The sequence below is a fragment of the Malus sylvestris genome, chromosome 14 (genome assembly GCF_916048215.2).
Source record: "Malus sylvestris chromosome 14, drMalSylv7.2, whole genome shotgun sequence".
Lineage (NCBI taxonomy): Eukaryota > Viridiplantae > Streptophyta > Magnoliopsida > Rosales > Rosaceae > Malus > Malus sylvestris.
Genome location: NC_062273.1, coordinates 10730874 through 10749610, shown reverse-complemented (window position 1 = coordinate 10749610; position 18737 = coordinate 10730874). Strand labels below are relative to the sequence as shown.

Here is an 18737-nt window from a genome sequence, read left to right as displayed (position 1 = left end):
GTTGCAGATTGGACATTGCTACCACCATGCATATGAATATTTATATCTATATTCTATAAATAATTTATTTCACTTTTTGTGGTATATATATATTTTCAGATCACACTGTACTGACTTGTCCACATGTTTATACTTCTGGTTATTGAGAATTAATGCAACAAGAAAAGTAGAAAGAACAATAATGTTCTATAAGTATAATCTTAAACCTCAGTTACTATCTTTATGTACACAGGTTGCATTTACAGCTACATTTCTAAGACAAATCATTCTTCTTTCAACTTGAGAACAAGGAGACCCTTTAAAAGTGCTATCAAAAGTTAGGGGTTATGTAGATATATAAGTTTTACTTATTAAGATACACCTACTTGCCTTCCAAAGGATTTTACAGACAGTGGTAGGAATATAGCTTCCTACTATATAGTTTAATTGGAAGATAAAGATCACACAATAATTGAATCCTAAACCCTAAACCTGCTCCGCATGGAAGAGATAAAGAACACGATAGTTGAATCTGAGTGGGCAACCAATCTTAGGTTTGTTGATAATATCGTGTTTAAGAATGGGAAAAACAAGAACAAACTCCGGAAATCGAAAAACAAATATACAAGATAAATAAAGGTCGTACCCAGTGCACAAGGCTCCCGCTTTACGCAGGGTCTGGGAGAGGTGAATGTCGGCTAGCCTTACCCCCATTTATGGAGAGGCTGCTCCCAAGTCTCGAACCCGAGACCTACCGCTCATGGACGAAGGCACTTGCCATGGCACCAAGTGCGACCTCTTAAATATACAAGATAAATAATACCAAGAATTTACGTGGTTCGGCAATATGTGCCTACGTCCACGGGACAACAACAACAATCTTTAACTATATCAATAATGAGTACAACCAATAATCTTGCCAAATCTCTAGAACTAGGACTTGATGAAAATCCTGAAAGAACAAGAACAAGAAATAACCTCTCTTTTCTTTTCTCTCGCACACTTTACAATATTCTCTCACTCTAATCCCTTGAGTGGTATACAATTTATTGTTTTGCTCCCTCCTCAAAACTAGTACAATAGCCCCTTTATATAGACATAATAAAGGTCTTTTTATATAGGCATAATAAAGGTCTTCTTCAATAAGGATTACTAATCCTAATTGGAATCTAGTTATTTTTTTATTGAGAAGAAATTGGAATCTAGTTATGAATCATTCTCCAATTGAGAAACTAACTCCAATTGGGAAAACAACTCCAATTGATAAAACAATTTAATCCTCTGAGATTATAATTCCTTATAGATGCAGGACAACTTATCATGGGCTGGAAAAAACCCAACAATCTCCCCCTCCATATCATGAGGAAGGTATACCAAAATAGGATTGCTCCTCTTGACCAAACTCTCATTGATCGAACTTTTCATGATCAGACTCCCTCTGATCGAATTACCCATAACCAAGCTCCCCTTGATCGAACTGCTCATTAACCAAGAACCTCTTGATTAGACTTCTCTTGACCAGGCTCCCCCTGATCGCAATACCCATAGTCATTGGCAAAGGCAACTATAGACTTCTTTGCCAGAAAACATCGCTCATCTTCATCTTGGTCCAATCAGCATCAGACATACTTGCTGGCTTGCTCTTAACACCTTCAGTAAAGCATGTCCTCCTCTTGATTTCCACGTAACCCAATTACAGCAGGTTGCACCCTCCATTCTAAACCGATATCAGCCAAACCTGGCTCTGATACCACTTGTTGAGAATATCGCGTTTAAGAATGGGAAAAACAAGAACAAACTCCGGAAATCAAAACACAAATAACCAAGATAAATAACACCATGAATTTACGTGGTTCGGCAATATGTGCCTACGTCCATGGGACAGCAACAACAATCTTTCACTATATCAATAATGAGTACAACCAATAATCTTGCCAAATCTCTAGAACTAGGACTTGACGAAAAACCTGGAAGAACAAGAACAAGAAATAACCTCTGTTTTCTTTTCTCTCGCACACTTTACAATATTCTCTCACTCTAATCCCTTGAGTGGTATACAATTTATTGTTTTGCTCCCTTCTCAAAACTAGTACAATAGCCCCTTTATATAGACATAATAAAGGTCTTCTTCAATAAGGATTACTAATCCTAATTGGAATCTAGTTATGAATCCTTCTCCAATTGAGAAAACAACTCCAATTGGGAAAACAACTCCAATTGAGAAAACAACTTAATCCTCTGAGACTATAATTCCTTATAGACGTAGGACAACTTATCATGGGCTGGAAAAAACCCAACAAGGTTGCTAGGGGACTGTTGAAACTATACTGTGTTTAAAGTATCATGCTCTTCTGAACTACATATCCACTTATTTATTTATGATTATTTTTGTTTTCTTGAACAGCTTGCAAGGGAGACTTTGTCCTTCTGGGTGAAGGCTTTCTCTGAGGATACAGCTAAAAGACTTGAAAATTTTGGATTTATACAATTCAGGCCAGGAGGTAACTGTTATTATCAAAGGAGACGTTTTGACAGTGACTGGTGACCTTACTTCACTAGTGTCTAGACTATTAATAAAAGAAGTGAAAAATTTGGGTAACAAGAACTCCAGGTGGAAGTGGAGAATCTATATTCTTGCTTTAATTGTGTAAAATGCTGGCTGAGTTTGAAACATTGTGTAGTTTACTCAATTTTTTTAAACATAAATTTTCATCTTTAAGAAAAAGGTGTAAGGGCAACTTATTTCAAACTTAGCCAATGGTATAAGTTTGTGTTCCTATATTTTAAAAGCACCTTAACACTTGCTGTAATAGCTTGATGCAATAATTGTGTTCTTAAGCTTATCAATGTTTATTTCTTTATTATAAGGGGAGTATCATGGAAACAACCCAGAGATGTCAAAATTGCTCCACAAAGCTGTCCGCCAAAAAAATGAAAGTGCTTTTTCAGTTTATCAACAGCATTTAGCTAACCGACCTGTAAATGTGAGTGCTCAAGTCATTTATTTGTTTTTGTGCATTTTCAATTATTCATTGTAGAGGTTTGAACTGAAAATAGAAAATTCATTGTAGAGGTTTGAACTGAAAATAGAAAATTCATTTGATATTGACCTTTACCTTGTTAATTCAACCTTTAGGTTCTTCGTGATCTTGTTGAGTTCAAAAGTGATCGTACTCCAATTCCTGTTGGAAAAGTTGAACCTGCTGTATCCATTGTTCAACGGTTCTGCACTGGTGGGATGTCACTTGGAGCTATTTCAAGAGAAACTCACGAGGCTATTGCCATTGCAATGAATAGAATAGGTGGAAAGTCCAATTCTGGAGAAGGTGGTGAGGTAAAGCGTCCACCTTTGTTACACTTTCCATGAACAGTTTTCGTTTAATGTATTATTTTAGTCATTGGTTCATTGTTTCAGTGACGATTCTAACTTTAAAATCTAAATTGTGTGACCATCCATCAGGATCCTATTCGTTGGAAACCACTTACAGATGTCGTTGATGGATACTCTCCCACCCTTCCACATCTTAAGGGTCTTCAAAATGGAGATACTGCTACAAGTGCTATCAAGCAGGTCATTACATTGAACATTTTATTTCCTTTAATATGGACTGCCTAATGCATAATTTTAAACATCCATTGTGGCACTAGCTGCAAACAGCTTCTACTAGCTTGTTTCAATATATAGGAATATATTTCAGTATCCTCTATATAAATGTTTATTGAAATGGTAGTTGATTATGCATTTCCAATAAGCAATAAATCACTGAAAGCTTTGATATATTCAGGTTGCTTCAGGACGTTTTGGTGTCACTCCAACCTTCTTGGTCAATGCTGATCAGCTGGAAATTAAAATTGCACAAGGTGCGAAGCCCGGTGAAGGTGGCCAATTGCCTGGTAAAAAAGTCAGTGCATATATTGCGAGGTTGAGAAATTCTAAACCAGGGGTTCCACTTATATCTCCACCTCCACACCATGACATTTATTCCATAGAGGATCTTGCCCAATTGATCTATGATCTTCATCAGGTTATACTTTGATGCAAATTAGGTGTGCTTAATTTCTAACTGAGATATCACAAGATTGCTGATACAAGATACCAATGTCCATTAAATGAATAGGTGAACCCTAAAGCTAAGGTGTCAGTAAAGCTTGTGGCAGAAGCTGGAATTGGCACTGTTGCTTCTGGTGTTGCAAAGGGTAATGCTGATGTCATTCAGGTACTTATCCTAAATCCGGAATTGGCACTGAATGAGTATGTTTGCGTACTGAGCAGGATGATAATTTTGATGGCTAGCTTCTCTGTGCTTTTTATGTAGCTGTCGACGTTATGAATTTAAGTGCAAATAACTCGGAAACATTGAGACACTGTTCCGGGGACTAGACACCCTTGGGATACTGTGGAGCCAATTAGATAAGTTGAACAGAAGGTTTAGAAAATTCGAGGACGGAGTTTCTTTTAAGGAGGGTAGATTGTAATTTCCTGTATCCTTACTAGCCTTGTCGCCGTAGTGGAAAAATATGGGTACGCGCATATTTCCAGACAAACCTGTTACAGTAAGACCTACAGAAACACGTATGGGTTTGGGGAAAGGATTAATGTGAAGAGGGCTCTTTCCTATTCTATATTCTGTTTACTTCTTTGTAGATAATATTAATACTTTAAGCCATCATTGATCACTTTCTTTCCTAAGTTTTCGTGTAATCGATGTAGGAGTAGATGTTTATGAAATGGTTGTATTTATACCACTAGTGTAACAAGTTTGAGCTTTGAGTGACAAGCAACAGTTGCAATTACAGTTTGATCCTACAGTCAGTCCTTGTGTAAGGAAGGTTGAATATGCACATGGTGCAAGTGACTATTTGATTATGTAACAGTGTTTTAAAAAACTAGTTTTAAGACTCGCCTAGCCGGTTTATGGGGCGGGGCTATGAAGAAAACGGCTCTGCCCAGTGGGAGTGAGCTATAGACTAGCCTAAATGCCTCGGCGATTGCCTCAAGCGCCTAGGCTATCACCTCAGGCACGTTGGCGACCTGGGAGTTTTATTTATTTTAAAACACGGCCCAAACCCAAAATGATGTCATTTTGGCTAGGATTTTTATAAAATTCATGCTAATTTTATGTTTTTAACTTAGTTCTATTAGTTTATTATGACTTTATGATGTGAACTGGAGAAATAATAATAATAGTCAAATATTTGATTGTTTGGCATGCTTGCTTGATTGTTTTACAAAGTATTATATTATATATATCAAGTATTATAATAATTTTAGGTACCGTGAGGCTATCGCCTCATGCCTCAAGGCTATCCATGAAATGCCGTGGCTTCTCCTTCGCCTTTTAAAGCATTGTTATATAATTGAATGTTCTGTTCTTCTGATCTCTCTCTTTTTCTGAGACAAACCTCCTTTTTAACTGGGCAGATATCAGGTCATGATGGTGGAACTGGTGCCAGTCCTATAAGTTCCATCAAGCATGCTGGTGGTCCCTGGGAACTGGGACTTACAGAAACACACCAGGTGATTCAATGAAAGATCTAAAAGGGTGACTTCTTTTATTGGATGTCCTTTGAATATGCTTTAATTGCTTTTCTTTTTTTGTAAAATTTTGACAGACACTCATTTCAAATGGACTTAGAGAACGAGTTATTTTAAGAGTTGATGGCGGCTTTAAAAGTGGAGTCGATGTCTTAATGGCTGCAGCAATGGGTGCTGATGAATATGGATTTGGTTCTGTTGCAATGATTGCTACAGGGTGTGTTATGGCCCGCATTTGCCATACAAATAATTGTCCAGTTGGTGTAGCCAGTCAGGTATCACGGTGACTGATTTTCTTGTAATTTGTTACCAGTAATGGTACACTTGTTTTACTCCATGGCTTGGCACACCATGTTGTTTGCCATTTGGTTTGTGCTACATGTGATACAAGCATGGGGTGGGTATGAGCGATAAACATGGCAAGCAACCTTGGTAGCCATGTTATGAAAAACTAAAATTCAAAAACTGTCTGGGAAGTATGTTTAGCATTTTCCATTTTGCTGTTGTTTTGTCTTTTTCATTCTGTGGAAAATGAGGGTGCATTGTTTCATTCCCTTTTTTTCAATGATTTACAGAGAGAAGAACTGCGTGCTCGATTTCCTGGAGTCCCTGGTGATCTTGTCAATTTTTTTCTATATGTTGCTGAGGAGGTAAATTTGTCTCATTTAAATTTTATAATTCATGTATTAACAGGTTTAGTGCTTAAGTTTTATTCTTTTTCTTAATTATTGTTTTCTCAGGTAAGAGGTATGTTAGCACAGTTGGGATATGAGAAGTTAGACGATATAATTGGGCAGACAAATTTACTGAGGCCACGAGATATATCTCTAGTGAAAACTCAGCATCTTGATCTCAGTTATCTTCTCTCAGTATGTGGAATAATATATTTTTTTCCTGTCCACATGTCATATTCTTGGCATAATTCCTTTTTTTCTTATGGTATTTTCTTTTTTATTCCAGAATGTTGGGTTACCAAAATGGAGCAGTACCATAATCAGGAACCAAGATGTTCACACTAATGGACCTGTTCTGGATGATGTTTTACTAGCAGATCAAGAGGTAACACTTTTTTTTTTTTTTGAGGTAAACAGTTGGACTGATGCTTGCTTGTTTAGCTAAATGAACATGGTTTTTACTTTCTGATAACTCTCCTTAGTTTCTCTAAACCAACGGCTTTATGGGCAGATAGGTGGGTGGGAATTTAACATAGGTATTATCTGAATGTGTGAAGTACTAGATGTTCCATGTTAATAGTAAGTGAAGGAAAAGGGAAGGTCTATTTGGACATAGTTATGATCACAGGGCATCTGGTATTTCATTTACGTCCAGTCCACTGCTTTTAGTTATGGTTATACCATTAAATATAATGTTTAGGCTGGTGTTAATGTTTTCTTTTTGTAGGTATACATTTTACTTGCATATAATCCATCCTTTATAACGACCAATTTTAGAATTTGAAGAGCCCTCATTAAACTTGAATAACATGTTCACTTCTTTGGTGTTAATTACACTTAACACCCCCTGAGGTTTATCGAATTTTCACAAAACCCCCTCACTTTGAGACATTACACTAACAGCCCTTCGGGTTTTAATTCTCTTTCATATAACCCCTTGAGTAAAAAATCTCCATATATTTACTAATTTACCCTTATAATTAAAAAAACCTCAAAATTTTATTGAATAAGAAAATATTAATAAACATGCAAAAAACTGATATCAACGTAAAATATAGGCAAAAAGAAATTAAGGAAAAAAAATTTAATTATTACTTTGAAAAAATATTTTATTTAAAAAAAAGAAGAAGCTGTTCATTTCTTCTTCCCCTCCCACGTCCCACCTCCATTCCATCTCCTCCTCCTTTCTCCATCATCACCATCCATTCAAACTTTTGGCAACCACTTGTCTCCGACCCTAGCTAACATTTTCATCTTCTTCCCATCGGAACCACCTCCATCACCCACCCATCACAGCCACCTAGCTACCTTTCACCCCCACAATCCGCAAATGTATACCTGATCCAGCAACATAAAGGGCCTGTAGTGGTGGAGATGAAATCTGGAAGCCATGGCAGAACCCCAACCCGCTTCCTGAAAATTGCATTCCCAGCAGCAGCACCACCAAAACCCAAGTCCCCAAGTCCCCAAAATCCCCACCATCTTCCACTGCCACCGCCATTTCCACCTCAACCTGATTTTGGTACCAAATTATTATTTTATTAGACAGAGATCGATTTTTGGTTTGTTCAAACTTTGAATTGGTGGTGGTGATGGAGAAAGAAGGAGAAGATGGAGGTGGTTGCTCGAGTGGGAGGGGAAGAAGAAGATGAACAGTTTATTTATTTATTTTAAAAATAAAATATTTCTCCTACCCCCTCTGAGGAATCAATTCCTTTTGAAACTATATGCCATCTTTTTTTTTTTACCAGGCATCTGCTTATACCTTTTTCTTTGTTCTTTCGCACCTTGTTCAAATCATCATTCCATCATTTCCTGGTTCGTTGTTTGCAAAGTAATATTTAATTTTTTTTTTCTTGATTTTTTTTTTGTCCACATGGTCATCTTCTTGTTAATTTTAAATGTTTAATGTTTTATATCTTTTTTATATATAATTATAAAGTTTTTCTTTATTAGTTTCAAGTATTCAATAAGGGTAAATTAGTAAATTTATAAACAAATTTTTGACTCATGGGGTTATATGAAACAAATTTAAAACCTGAGGGGGTGTTAGTGTAATGTCTCAGACGTGGGGGCTTTGTGAAATCTCAATAAACCTCGGGATGTTAGTGTAAATAACCCATTAAAAATTGGGTATATTTTGCACTAAATGTTCAAAATTCTTGTAGCTGTAAAAAGCTGCCTATTCACTTGTGTTCTTTAAAACAATTGCACCGGTTGGTGCTTTTTATAGATAACAAGTTTGTATGGTGAAAAATGTTTCATATGCTGCACCATGATTTTGTATGTTGGAAACTGTTGCATATTTTCTGCAGCAGCTGAGCGGGAACCAAGATGTTCCACTGAAAATTTTGGTGGTAATTTCAGACATTTCAAGGAAATTGAGATACAAACCTTCAGTTTTCCCATGAAACTGTTTCTTGTTGATATTTCGGTGGCAAGGTTGAAATATGTTCCAAAGTGTCTGCCAATATGCTATCGGCCAATATTTTGTCACCAGATATATCTGATGACATGTTGATGCTGACTGCGTACTTCCCTTTTAGTAGAATTTCTAAGAACAAACCAGAGAGTTTCCAGTTTACCAAAAACAAAAAAAAAAAACCCGGAGTTTTTCCAGTTTCAGTGGTTCATTGTATGTTTGTTTTGGATGACATTGTTAAAGATATTTTAGTAGAAGCTGCGTGTATTCACAATAGGTTACAGACAAAATGACTTGCTATAGAAGCTAGAATTGATTATTCCATGAAAAGCAGGATTGTAAAAGAAGATTACAATGGACTTATTCAAACATGTAATTTATGCTGTAGTGAAATTGTTTCTGCAGGCCCTACAGTTTTTGTAGGATGGAATTTGGTATTAAAGTGATACTAAAAGATGAGTTGTTAAACATTAGAATTTAGTATATCACAATGAGGGAACAAGAGTATTTTGTGCTTTTATGTTAGTTAGCAACCAATCATTTGTTTGAACTTATTCAAATATGCAGTAGTTCTTTCAATGTTTCTATGCCATCCTTTCTTATAGTTAATTAGTAATTACGCAGATGGTATTATCTAGTAATCTACCACATGTGTAATCTGAAATTCAAGAAAACTACTTCTAAAAGTAAAATTATCTTGATGATCGAGAAAAAAGAATTAGAGTGCTTATAGAATTAATTCGTGCTTTGAATCAAGAGAAACAAGTTATTCTTGAAGTGGATCCTTTAAAACTCCCGCAGCTGAGGTAACACACTGTGATAAATGACTCTACTAACTTCCAAGGAAAAATCATTAGAATTTTCTCTAAGGCAGCCTATCCGGCACCATTTGTTGTGTTAAAGGCTGTACTCTCAGAATATGAAAAGGATTTCTTTCTTCTGCCATTTTACGTGAAAATTTTTCCTGTCACAAAATTTGAGGAAATACGATTTGTGTGTGTACAGATATCCGATGCAATTGAGAATGAAAAGGTGGTCCACAAGACCATAAAGATATACAATGTTGACCGTGCAGTTTGTGGACGTATAGCAGGCGTGGTTGCCAAAAAATATGGTGACACTGGTTTTGCTGGGCAGCTAAACATAACGTAAGATGTGCCATTGTCATAACTTATATAGATACTGTCTGGACTCGGGGGTCTGCACAGCCCATCTGTTTTTAGATCAAAGCTAACTAGTCTACTTCATTGTATTCAGTTTTCAAGGGAGTGCTGGGCAGTCATTTGGGTGCTTCTTGACTCCTGGGATGAACATTCAACTTGTTGGAGAGGCAAATGATTATGTCGGGAAGGTATCTCTCTGAATGCAAGATCTCAAAGTTTTAAGTAAACTTCATTTATGTTGGTTAGTTGAACATTTTTCATTGCTATTAATCAGTCAAGTAGAGGATTTTCCATGTTAACTATAATTTGTTAGCTTAGCGGTTGGTTATCATTATATAGACTTGGCCCGTGAAACTAAAGAAAAGTTGTCACTGAAAGCAAATCTTGTTCAAAACCTGCATTTTGTCCTAGGAACCACATTTTTTCTTTTGGGTTTTATTATGTATAGAACTAAATAAATCATAAAATTTAGTTCTATTGAACTTGGATAATTTCATTCCTACTACTGGCAAACTATTTTCTCTGGTCTAAATTTGAGCAATTACTGAATACTTCAATTAGTTTTACTCATGAGAATCTGATATTGGTAATTATTTCTTCAAGAGTATTTCCGGCGGAGAATTGGTTGTGACTCCAGTTGAGAATACTGGGTTTTGCCCGGAGGACGCAACAATTGTAGGGAATACCTGCTTGTATGGAGCCACTGGGGGTCAAATCTTCATTAGAGGGAAAGCTGGGGAACGATTTGCTGTCAGAAACTCACTTGCGCAAGCAGTGGTTGAAGGAACTGGAGACCACTGTCTTGAATATATGACTGGCGGTTGTGTGGTGGTACTTGGAAAGTGAGTAGTATCTCTTACATAGCTTTTTATTGTTACATAAAGATAGGCACTATACAGAGTTAACGCCAAGCTACTTCTATTTGAATTGTGCAGAGTCGGTAGAAATGTTGCTGCTGGAATGACTGGAGGTTTGGCATACATCCTTGATGAGGACGATACTTTCATCCCCAAGGTTTGTAATGATGCCCCTTTTCTTTTCAGTTTGGTCGGCTGTCCTCTACCTTCTTACTTGTTCCTACTGTTCAGACTTCTACCATCTTTACATTTATTTACTTGCTTTAGCTTCATCAAGTTATTGTAAAACTGTGAACAGGTAAATAGGGAGATCGTCAAAATCCAAAGAGTGAATGCTCCTGTGGGGCAGATGCAGCTAAAGAGCCTTATCAAAGCCCATGTTGTAAGTGCGATGAATAAAAACTGTATGAGAATGCATCTAAAGATGCATGCTTTGTTATCGTTTGGACTACTGAAATTCCTACTTTTCTGCTATTCCATTTGTATCCGTAATTCTATGTAACGTTCATGTCCCAATTCCAACACTCAACAGACGTTTTCCTAATTTCATTGATGTTTTGGTTCAAGGAAAAAACTGGAAGCGGCAAGGGCGCAGCTATCCTGAAGGAGTGGGACAAATATTTACCACTCTTTTGGCAGCTGGTTCCACCTAGTGAAGAAGACACCCCAGAGGCATGTGCAGATTATGAGCAAACAGCTGCAGGTGCGGTGACTTTGCAGTCCGCGTAGAGCAATACTGGCACACTGGTATGAAGCCAATATAAAAAACCGAAAAGTTTCCGACCTACCTTGTATAGATTGTTATACAGGAAACGCTGCGGACGAAGGGCTACAAATAGAAAAACGTCATTTCCTGGAGTCTTAAGAACCTGATGATGACATTCTTTCCGCTAGTGCAGTTGTATAGCTAGTGATTATGGGAGAAATTGTTAATTCCAGCTTGTTCGTATAGTTCTAGTCTTGATAAAGCTGCTTCTGCTGTTGATAATAAAGCTGCTTCTGCTGTTGATAATAAAGCTACTTCTGCTGTTGATATTGCTATCTAGTTCAGAGTTTGTAGTTAAGAGTTCCGTCGCTCTTGTGAAAGCTTCGATGACAGTGCATTACTTCAGTCCCGTTCCTCGCTTTCTAGTAATCAATGAAATGAATTTACCTTCAGTCCCGTTCCTGTTGCATTTATTCGGAAGTGGTTTACAATTATGAATCCATGTCTTTCTTGCTCATGTTCACTTAAACGATGAAATTGTTTCCAAAGTTTAGACTCTGGTTTTTTGTTTTCAAGTTTTTACCCGTTAAGAGGTGGAGGACATGTGAAGTAAATACAAACGATATTGGGAAGGGAAATTTTTATCTCTGAGATGTAATGGTTTAAAGTGAAATGCTCTTAACCATTGCTAGGGTTAGGGTTTGGAAGAAGGGGAGCCGAGAAGTCGTCGGAGTTGTGGGTGCAAGGTTCTAATCGAGGAGGAGCGTCTATTGCTGGTTGAAAACCCTAATAATTGGATTCACCTTTACTAACATTAACATTAACAAGGGTAAGCAAGTGGCTATTTACCACAGTAATGAAAAATGAGTTGAGCATTTGCATGATGACATTAGTTCGAAATTCGTCGGTAGCTAATCTAATATTTAATTGAACAAAAATATGTCGTTTGATCCAAAAAAAAAAAAAAAAAAAAAAAAAACAAGGGTAATCGCATGTAACTACAAAAACCTACAATTGAATCACACACAAGAAACTCAGTTGACAATCTATCTAAACTGAGTAATAAGGACTAGTGATTTGGTGAATAACAACAGATTAATCGCTTGAGATTTAATAAGCAAAACATAATGTTCAGAATCACTAGCATGGACCCTTTTTGTGACTTTTTTTGGTAAACAACGGGGTTAAAGGTCAAACAAAGAGAAAATAAAGCAAAACAACTGGACGTCTAGAGATTCCAGCTGTGTTCGGCACCAGGAAACGTCAGTAAGAGCCAGGAGCTTGATCAAAATAAATTAACAAAACTTGCAAAGAAAATACCTGCATAGCTAGCTAAATCATAAAATACACAAAAACACATAGTTTCAACAGCTTTGGCTAGATAAAAACATGTTAGAAGTGCCTTATGATTTGCTATAATACTAATTTAGAGTTGCTGAGTGATTTCTTGAAATTCCCTTTGGGATGGAAGTATTCACCATATAAATTAGAATTCTGATTTTTCATAACAATCATTTAGAACAGTATTAAATAATCCGTTTTGTTGGATATTCAATCATTCTCAAAAGATTAAATCAGGCAGAAGAGTATGTCATTATTAATATTGAACATTAGAGTTTTCGAAAGAGAAAACATGATTATTCAATTATTGGACAGGGACCAAAATGATCAATTAGTAATATGATACCACTTTCCAATTTTTGTCTCAAAAGACAATGTTCATCATAATCATAATTCATGACGAAACAAAATTTTGAGCAAAAAAACCAATACATCTTTTCAACCAAAATTTAATCAGTGTTGCTTAATAAAAATTAGTATTGAGAATTTGCATAAAATAAGAACAAATAAGAGAAAATAAGCATGCCAAATAATTGATACCATTAGATGTGCACAAATCACTGAAAACAATATTTCAGAACATAACTAGTCTTCGAAATTCCCAAAAAAAAAAAAAAAAAAAAAAAAAATCCAGCAGTACTACTGTATTTTGCAAATTCACTCAAAAATCAATTCTCTTTAGATTGTCATGAAAATTTTTAGGTACGAACTAGACACATATGGCTACTATTTCAAAAAATTTCATGACTTTTAAAATTTTACAAGTGACCCAAAAATTGAATCTATACTAAAACTGGAAAAACACTGATTCACTGTTCATAAGAACAGTGTACTCCCTATTTTGCCCCTCATAAGTTTGTTTTAGTACATTTCTGCCACTTTACCAGAAAATATATATACAGTTTATTCTTTCTTTTCTTTTTCGTCTTCTCCCTTCTGGCCGTTTCTTCTCCCTCCTCTCCGCGACTCACCACTTTGGTCGGCGACGAGTTCGTCGTTTCCGGCAACTACAAGCCAACAAACCACCGGAAAGAAACCCTCTCCTTACATTCAATATAACCCTTAAATCTATTTCTAAAAATTCTCATCCATTTTTATTTATTAAGTTGGTGCCCAAGGCGAACCGTTTCCGGCTCAACGCCGACGAATTGGACCTCACCGTTACAACCAATCGTCTACCCTTCATCTCAGAAATCAAAATCACCCGTTGCATGCCTCGATTCATTACGGTTTAAGGTGAATCAAAGGTAAAGCTTAAATTTTCATACAAAGTTTGTATTTTTCTTGATCAGAATTTGGGCTTTTTTATCCTTTTACTGAATAGTTGTTAAGAAATATTAGAATTATTAATTGTTTTGGTTTCTTTTGAATTTGTTCTTATTTTATTTTGAACCCTTGAATTTGTTTTTTATTTTTCTATTAACTGAGGATGAAATTTATTCTTATTTTTCTATTAATTGAGGATGAAATTTAGTCTTTCTTAACAGTTTTTTACTGTAGATTCTAAGTCCTCAACGCCCAGTTACGTAGCCTGCTCGATTCCAATTCTTATTTAAGGGTATGATGCAAAACCCATAATTTCTTGGTCAGTTGGCTTCTACTGAGACTATGCAGGTATACTTATTCGGGGTTTCTAATCTTTGCTTACAGTTTGAACAAAAAATTAAAAATTAAAAAAATCTTTGCTTACAGAGAGTTGATGACTAGGCAGTGATTTCTATTGAGCACCAGTTATTTGCACCCCTTTTTCCCTCCTTCCATAATTGAAGTGCTTTTGACTTTCGGAAGTAATGATTTACAAGATAAAATTGTTGATTTTGTTTCATCCATTTGTGTTTCCTTTTTCAAAAATTAAGATAGAAAGGGAATGCTATGGTAATTTGGGGTTTTCGTTTTGATATTCATATGTGTATAAAAGGGTTTAATAGATATCGTTTCTGTGTGTAGGTGGTACTCGGAGAAGTTTGTGAAGGGCCAATGGGAAAAGGGGATTGCATTTCAGATTGGCAGAAATACAAAGCCTGCCTCTATGTGAGTTTCCAATCTTAAATTTTCTTCCAAATCACAATTTATATGATTAATTTGCTTATTCCTTTTTCTGGGATTTGAGTTTTTATCTCCTGATTATTTTTTGCAGAGATTGTATTAATTTTCCTTTGACTAGGAATTTGGGGTTTCTCAGGTATAATGTTATCAAACTTTATTTTCTAATTTTCTGATTTTGGGGTTTTGCAGGGAGTGATATATACTAATTTTTTGGGATTTTTGGTCCTTGCAGAGTTTTCATTCGCCGGACAATGATAGGCGAATCACCATAAGAAGCAGCAATTCTGTTGCAAACTGAATCCGGGATGACTAACCTAGAGTCTGTAAGTTTCCGAACTTAAATTGTATTTTCTCTCTCTTTCTGCCCTTCAGAAGGGTTTTGGTTTTTCGCTTTCCTATACTTATTTATCTGAAAGCACCTTAATTTTGTGTTTAATTTGTGTTTTTGTGTTATGAATTCTAAATTTTGCATTTAATTTGGGTTTGGGTTTTGAATTTTGAATTTTAGCATGATTATGCTATAATTTACTAGGATCTGTTTTTTTGAATTGTTGATTACTGAGAAGAGTGAGTATATTGTGAAGGAGAAATGATACATATATTTTTTTTTACTATAATTTTGGTTTCGATGATAAAATTTGGATTTGCCCATTTGGGGATTTTCCAGTTTAGAACCTAGGAAACAAGTAGCAGATGCAGAGGCACTGTTGGGCAAAACTAACAAATTGTGGACCTCTGTTAAGTCACAGTCCAGTGACGGGATTAGCCTGTCCGACTTTGTTACTGCTTTGCTTAATAATTTTAGCCAACCGAAAGGAAAGGATGACCATGTCTCGGTTTATTGGAAGGAAATTGGGTGTGCTGTTTTGCCTATTTTCAAGAGCGCTGATGAGTGTTGCACTATGCGAGTTATTTGTTTCCAGTGTTCGAATGCATTCATTTATTCACTCTCAAATTGCATACGATAAAGCAGATGAAAAATAGGGGAATAAGGATTTTATATGTACCTTCAGGATGACATATAAACTGTGTCTTAGCTTTACTTATGTGTCCCCATTTGTTTTCTCATATGTTGTACTACTGTTTCGAATTAAATTTAACAAACCATCCCCCGCACTAACAACTCTATTTTTCAAAATTTGTAGCAACCAATTGAAAACTCTTGCAGAGGAAGACTCAGAAAAGAAAACCCCTCTACATAATGAAGATAGAGATGAGCTCGAGAATAATGTAGGAAAATCTACATCCCAGTAACATGTTCATAATCGATGGACAATATTTCGAGCGATGAGCGGTTGAATAATTCCAATCTTTTGATCTGTGTAACATGGTGCTAAGTTAGCCTCCTCAAACAGTAGATATGTATATATGTAAATAGCACAAGACTTACTATAACATGAAAAGCAGCATATAAAGTATGTTATAAATGTAAACAACACCGTAAATAGTATCAGCTTTTGTAATTGACACTAAAAAATATCATCTTTATGTGTAAACATATTATATATAAATATTACCACCTTAAACTGTCTTAAAACCCGCAGCATCGCGCGGGGTTCAATTGCTAGTGAATTCGAAAAGTGAGCTGCAGAAACTGCAGAAATTGTGTACAGTCCCGAGATTAAAAATTCACCAATAATTCATTTTGCAGCCAATACTTGTGAAGATTTTCAAATTTGAAATAGACATCTCATTGTATATCATACTAAAATTTCACAAATTTAGGACTTGCATATGTATATCAAAATAATATCACTAACAGACTATACTATTGCAGAAGTATTTAGAATTCCAGCAGCGTGGTATCGCCTTTAATATTTTACCATGAATTTATTTGATGTCCAAAAAACGTGAAAAAAATTGTAGTATATACAATCTATTCTAAAATACAACAAAACAGAATTTCATAAGGTTTGGAGTTAGGGAAGTCTCTATAAAAAATAGGAAGTCTATTAGGTCCAGGTTAGTGACATGAATGGTTTTCCTTTTCATGTGAGCTTCTTGCCTTTCAACATATCATATTTCTGACTTGTAAATACTTTTATTGATTTCTCACTCAAAAATTTATGTTAACAGAGAGTACTTAAGTGGAGCAAAACACATTAAATCTAAGTTGAATCCTCTAAACTACAAGCAAGACGTCATATGAATAATCAACATAGTATTAGTGTCCTAGTCTACGTAAATCATAACGTGTCATAAGTATTCATAATTTGTCATAGGTAATCAATCATATCAAACATGTACTTAAAGCAAACAAGAGAATGCAAAAGACTTGCTTGTAAACGGCGCTTACACGAATGTCAAATTTTTCAAAATAACTAGTCTATCAGAATTGAAAGACTTGGGATTCAAAAATATTTTAATTCTTTTAAGTATATGCAGTATAAGTTCAACGCAAACGTATATGGTATAAGTTGAACGTAAAACACAAAAGGCCTATTCAAAAAGGTTCCTTCAACCAGATTTATTCAATCATGCAATCTTAAGCCAATACATATAGTCAAAATGCAATAAGCTTAAAGTCATGATGCAATCCTCGTTTGCAACATAATGTCAATGGATTTATGGAAAATGAGCAGCAGCGAGAAGACAAACCCTACAAACTAAACGAAAATTCCATGTTAAATTTTTGGGACTTCAAACAATTGGTTGTGTTCTGAAAAAATTAGGGTTGTAGTATGACTTCAGCTCTTGGATACCATGAAAGAATCCAAAAGGGTTTGTGAATCAGATTGCATAAGCTCAACTCAATAAATATGAGTGAGGCTTTCACTTCATTTATATAGAGTTTCAATAGAAGAGTTTGTTACAGATTTGTTATATATACAAATATTCAAAATACGGAACATATAACAGATTACAATAGATTAAGATAAGCTAGTGTTTCTGAGACTGTGATAAGCTTTGACTAATAGTCAAAGGGCTGGAATAGTTTGGAATGGCGGGAGCTTGGATTCCAAATGGAGAGGAGACTAATTGCTGAGTTGGCAGAATCCTTGACTTGGATTGCTGACTAGATTTATCAAAAACCACTCCCGCGGCGTCCTCATCATCTCAGACTGCGTCATCTATTTCTCTCTTTAACTCAATCATCGTCTCCATTGTTGCTTCTAATTACTTGTTTTTTTTAATTAGGTTTTTGGATATATAGAGATGGCCAAGTCGATTTGCAGAGATGGTCAACTCGGTCATCAGCTGCTCCCTTATCATCTTCTTCTCCTTCGCTCTCTCATCGTCTTCTGTTCCTTCGCAGAGATGGCCAACCTGAAGCAACTCTTCCTGGTGATAGCTCCTCCTTTTTTAGCATACAAGTTTCAATTTATGCACTCGAACTTGATTTAGCTATGGTAAGATTGTGAATTCATGACCAATGAGAAAGAAATTCATGACCAAAGTAAATATTGTCATCTGTATGATTATGAATCAGTGTTTTAAAAGACTCGCCTCAGGCATGCCTAGGCGGCCTTTAAGGCTGGGTGCCAGTGTTCCCGCCTTTGTTTTGAGGGAGTGGGGGGAAGGCGTTGCCGGGGCGCGTCTGGGTGGCAGAGGCGCGCCTTAGGGCGTCTGGGGCGTTCATTTGGGAATTTTTTTTTCTTCAAAATCAGGTTTTCAACAAAGAAGAAGGAGAGACTTTCTCTCTCCAAATCTCATAAATTTTCATAATAATTGCTCCACTCAGCTTTTATTTCATTTTAAATACCCTATAAATACTCCACTCAACCCTTTATTTTCCTTTAAATTCCCTTAATTATTGCTTTATATCATTTTAAATACCCTATACTACTCCATTCAACCTTTATTTCCTTTTAAATTACTTATAATTGCAACATTCACCCTTTATTTTGCTTGAAATTTTCCTATAATTGTGACCATTCTTATTTTCCTTGAAGTTCTCTATAATTGCTTACAATAAAATAAATAATTATAGCATTTTGAAACTATATGACATAGTTTCCAAGTACAACTACTAGACCTAGTAATAAAGAAGATGATATTATCTTTGATTTAGT

General features: G+C 35.7%; 1 protein-coding gene and 1 long non-coding RNA gene across 6 annotated transcripts in view; both read left to right on the top strand.

Moving 5' to 3' along the window:
• LOC126598854 (ferredoxin-dependent glutamate synthase 1, chloroplastic/mitochondrial) overlaps positions 1-11789 on the top strand; it is a 28123-nt gene extending 16334 nt beyond the window's left edge. The window contains exons 17-33 of the mRNA XM_050265217.1: positions 2384-2480; positions 2848-2963; positions 3116-3313; positions 3440-3550; positions 3765-4004; positions 4098-4196; positions 5402-5497; positions 5593-5790; positions 6091-6165; positions 6256-6384; positions 6476-6574; positions 9617-9759; positions 9869-9962; positions 10378-10616; positions 10710-10788; positions 10930-11013; positions 11199-11789. Coding sequence (XP_050121174.1) covers positions 2384-2480; positions 2848-2963; positions 3116-3313; positions 3440-3550; positions 3765-4004; positions 4098-4196; positions 5402-5497; positions 5593-5790; positions 6091-6165; positions 6256-6384; positions 6476-6574; positions 9617-9759; positions 9869-9962; positions 10378-10616; positions 10710-10788; positions 10930-11013; positions 11199-11360 — 2259 coding nt within the window. The 3' untranslated portion in view covers positions 11361-11789. The remainder of the gene's footprint in view (positions 1-2383; positions 2481-2847; positions 2964-3115; positions 3314-3439; positions 3551-3764; positions 4005-4097; positions 4197-5401; positions 5498-5592; positions 5791-6090; positions 6166-6255; positions 6385-6475; positions 6575-9616; positions 9760-9868; positions 9963-10377; positions 10617-10709; positions 10789-10929; positions 11014-11198) is intronic.
• Positions 11790-13593: 1804 nt separating this feature from the next.
• LOC126598491 (uncharacterized) lies at positions 13594-16250 on the top strand. Of its 5 annotated transcripts, none has more exons than XR_007614856.1 (6): positions 13594-13925; positions 14179-14236; positions 14626-14709; positions 14816-14860; positions 14957-15047; positions 15870-16250. It is a non-coding gene; the product is annotated as an uncharacterized LOC126598491 (long non-coding RNA). The 5 variants fall into 5 exon arrangements; XR_007614854.1 differs by having other exon boundaries at positions 14179-14292; XR_007614857.1 differs by having other exon boundaries at positions 14166-14236.
• Positions 16251-18737: the final 2487 nt, after the last annotated feature.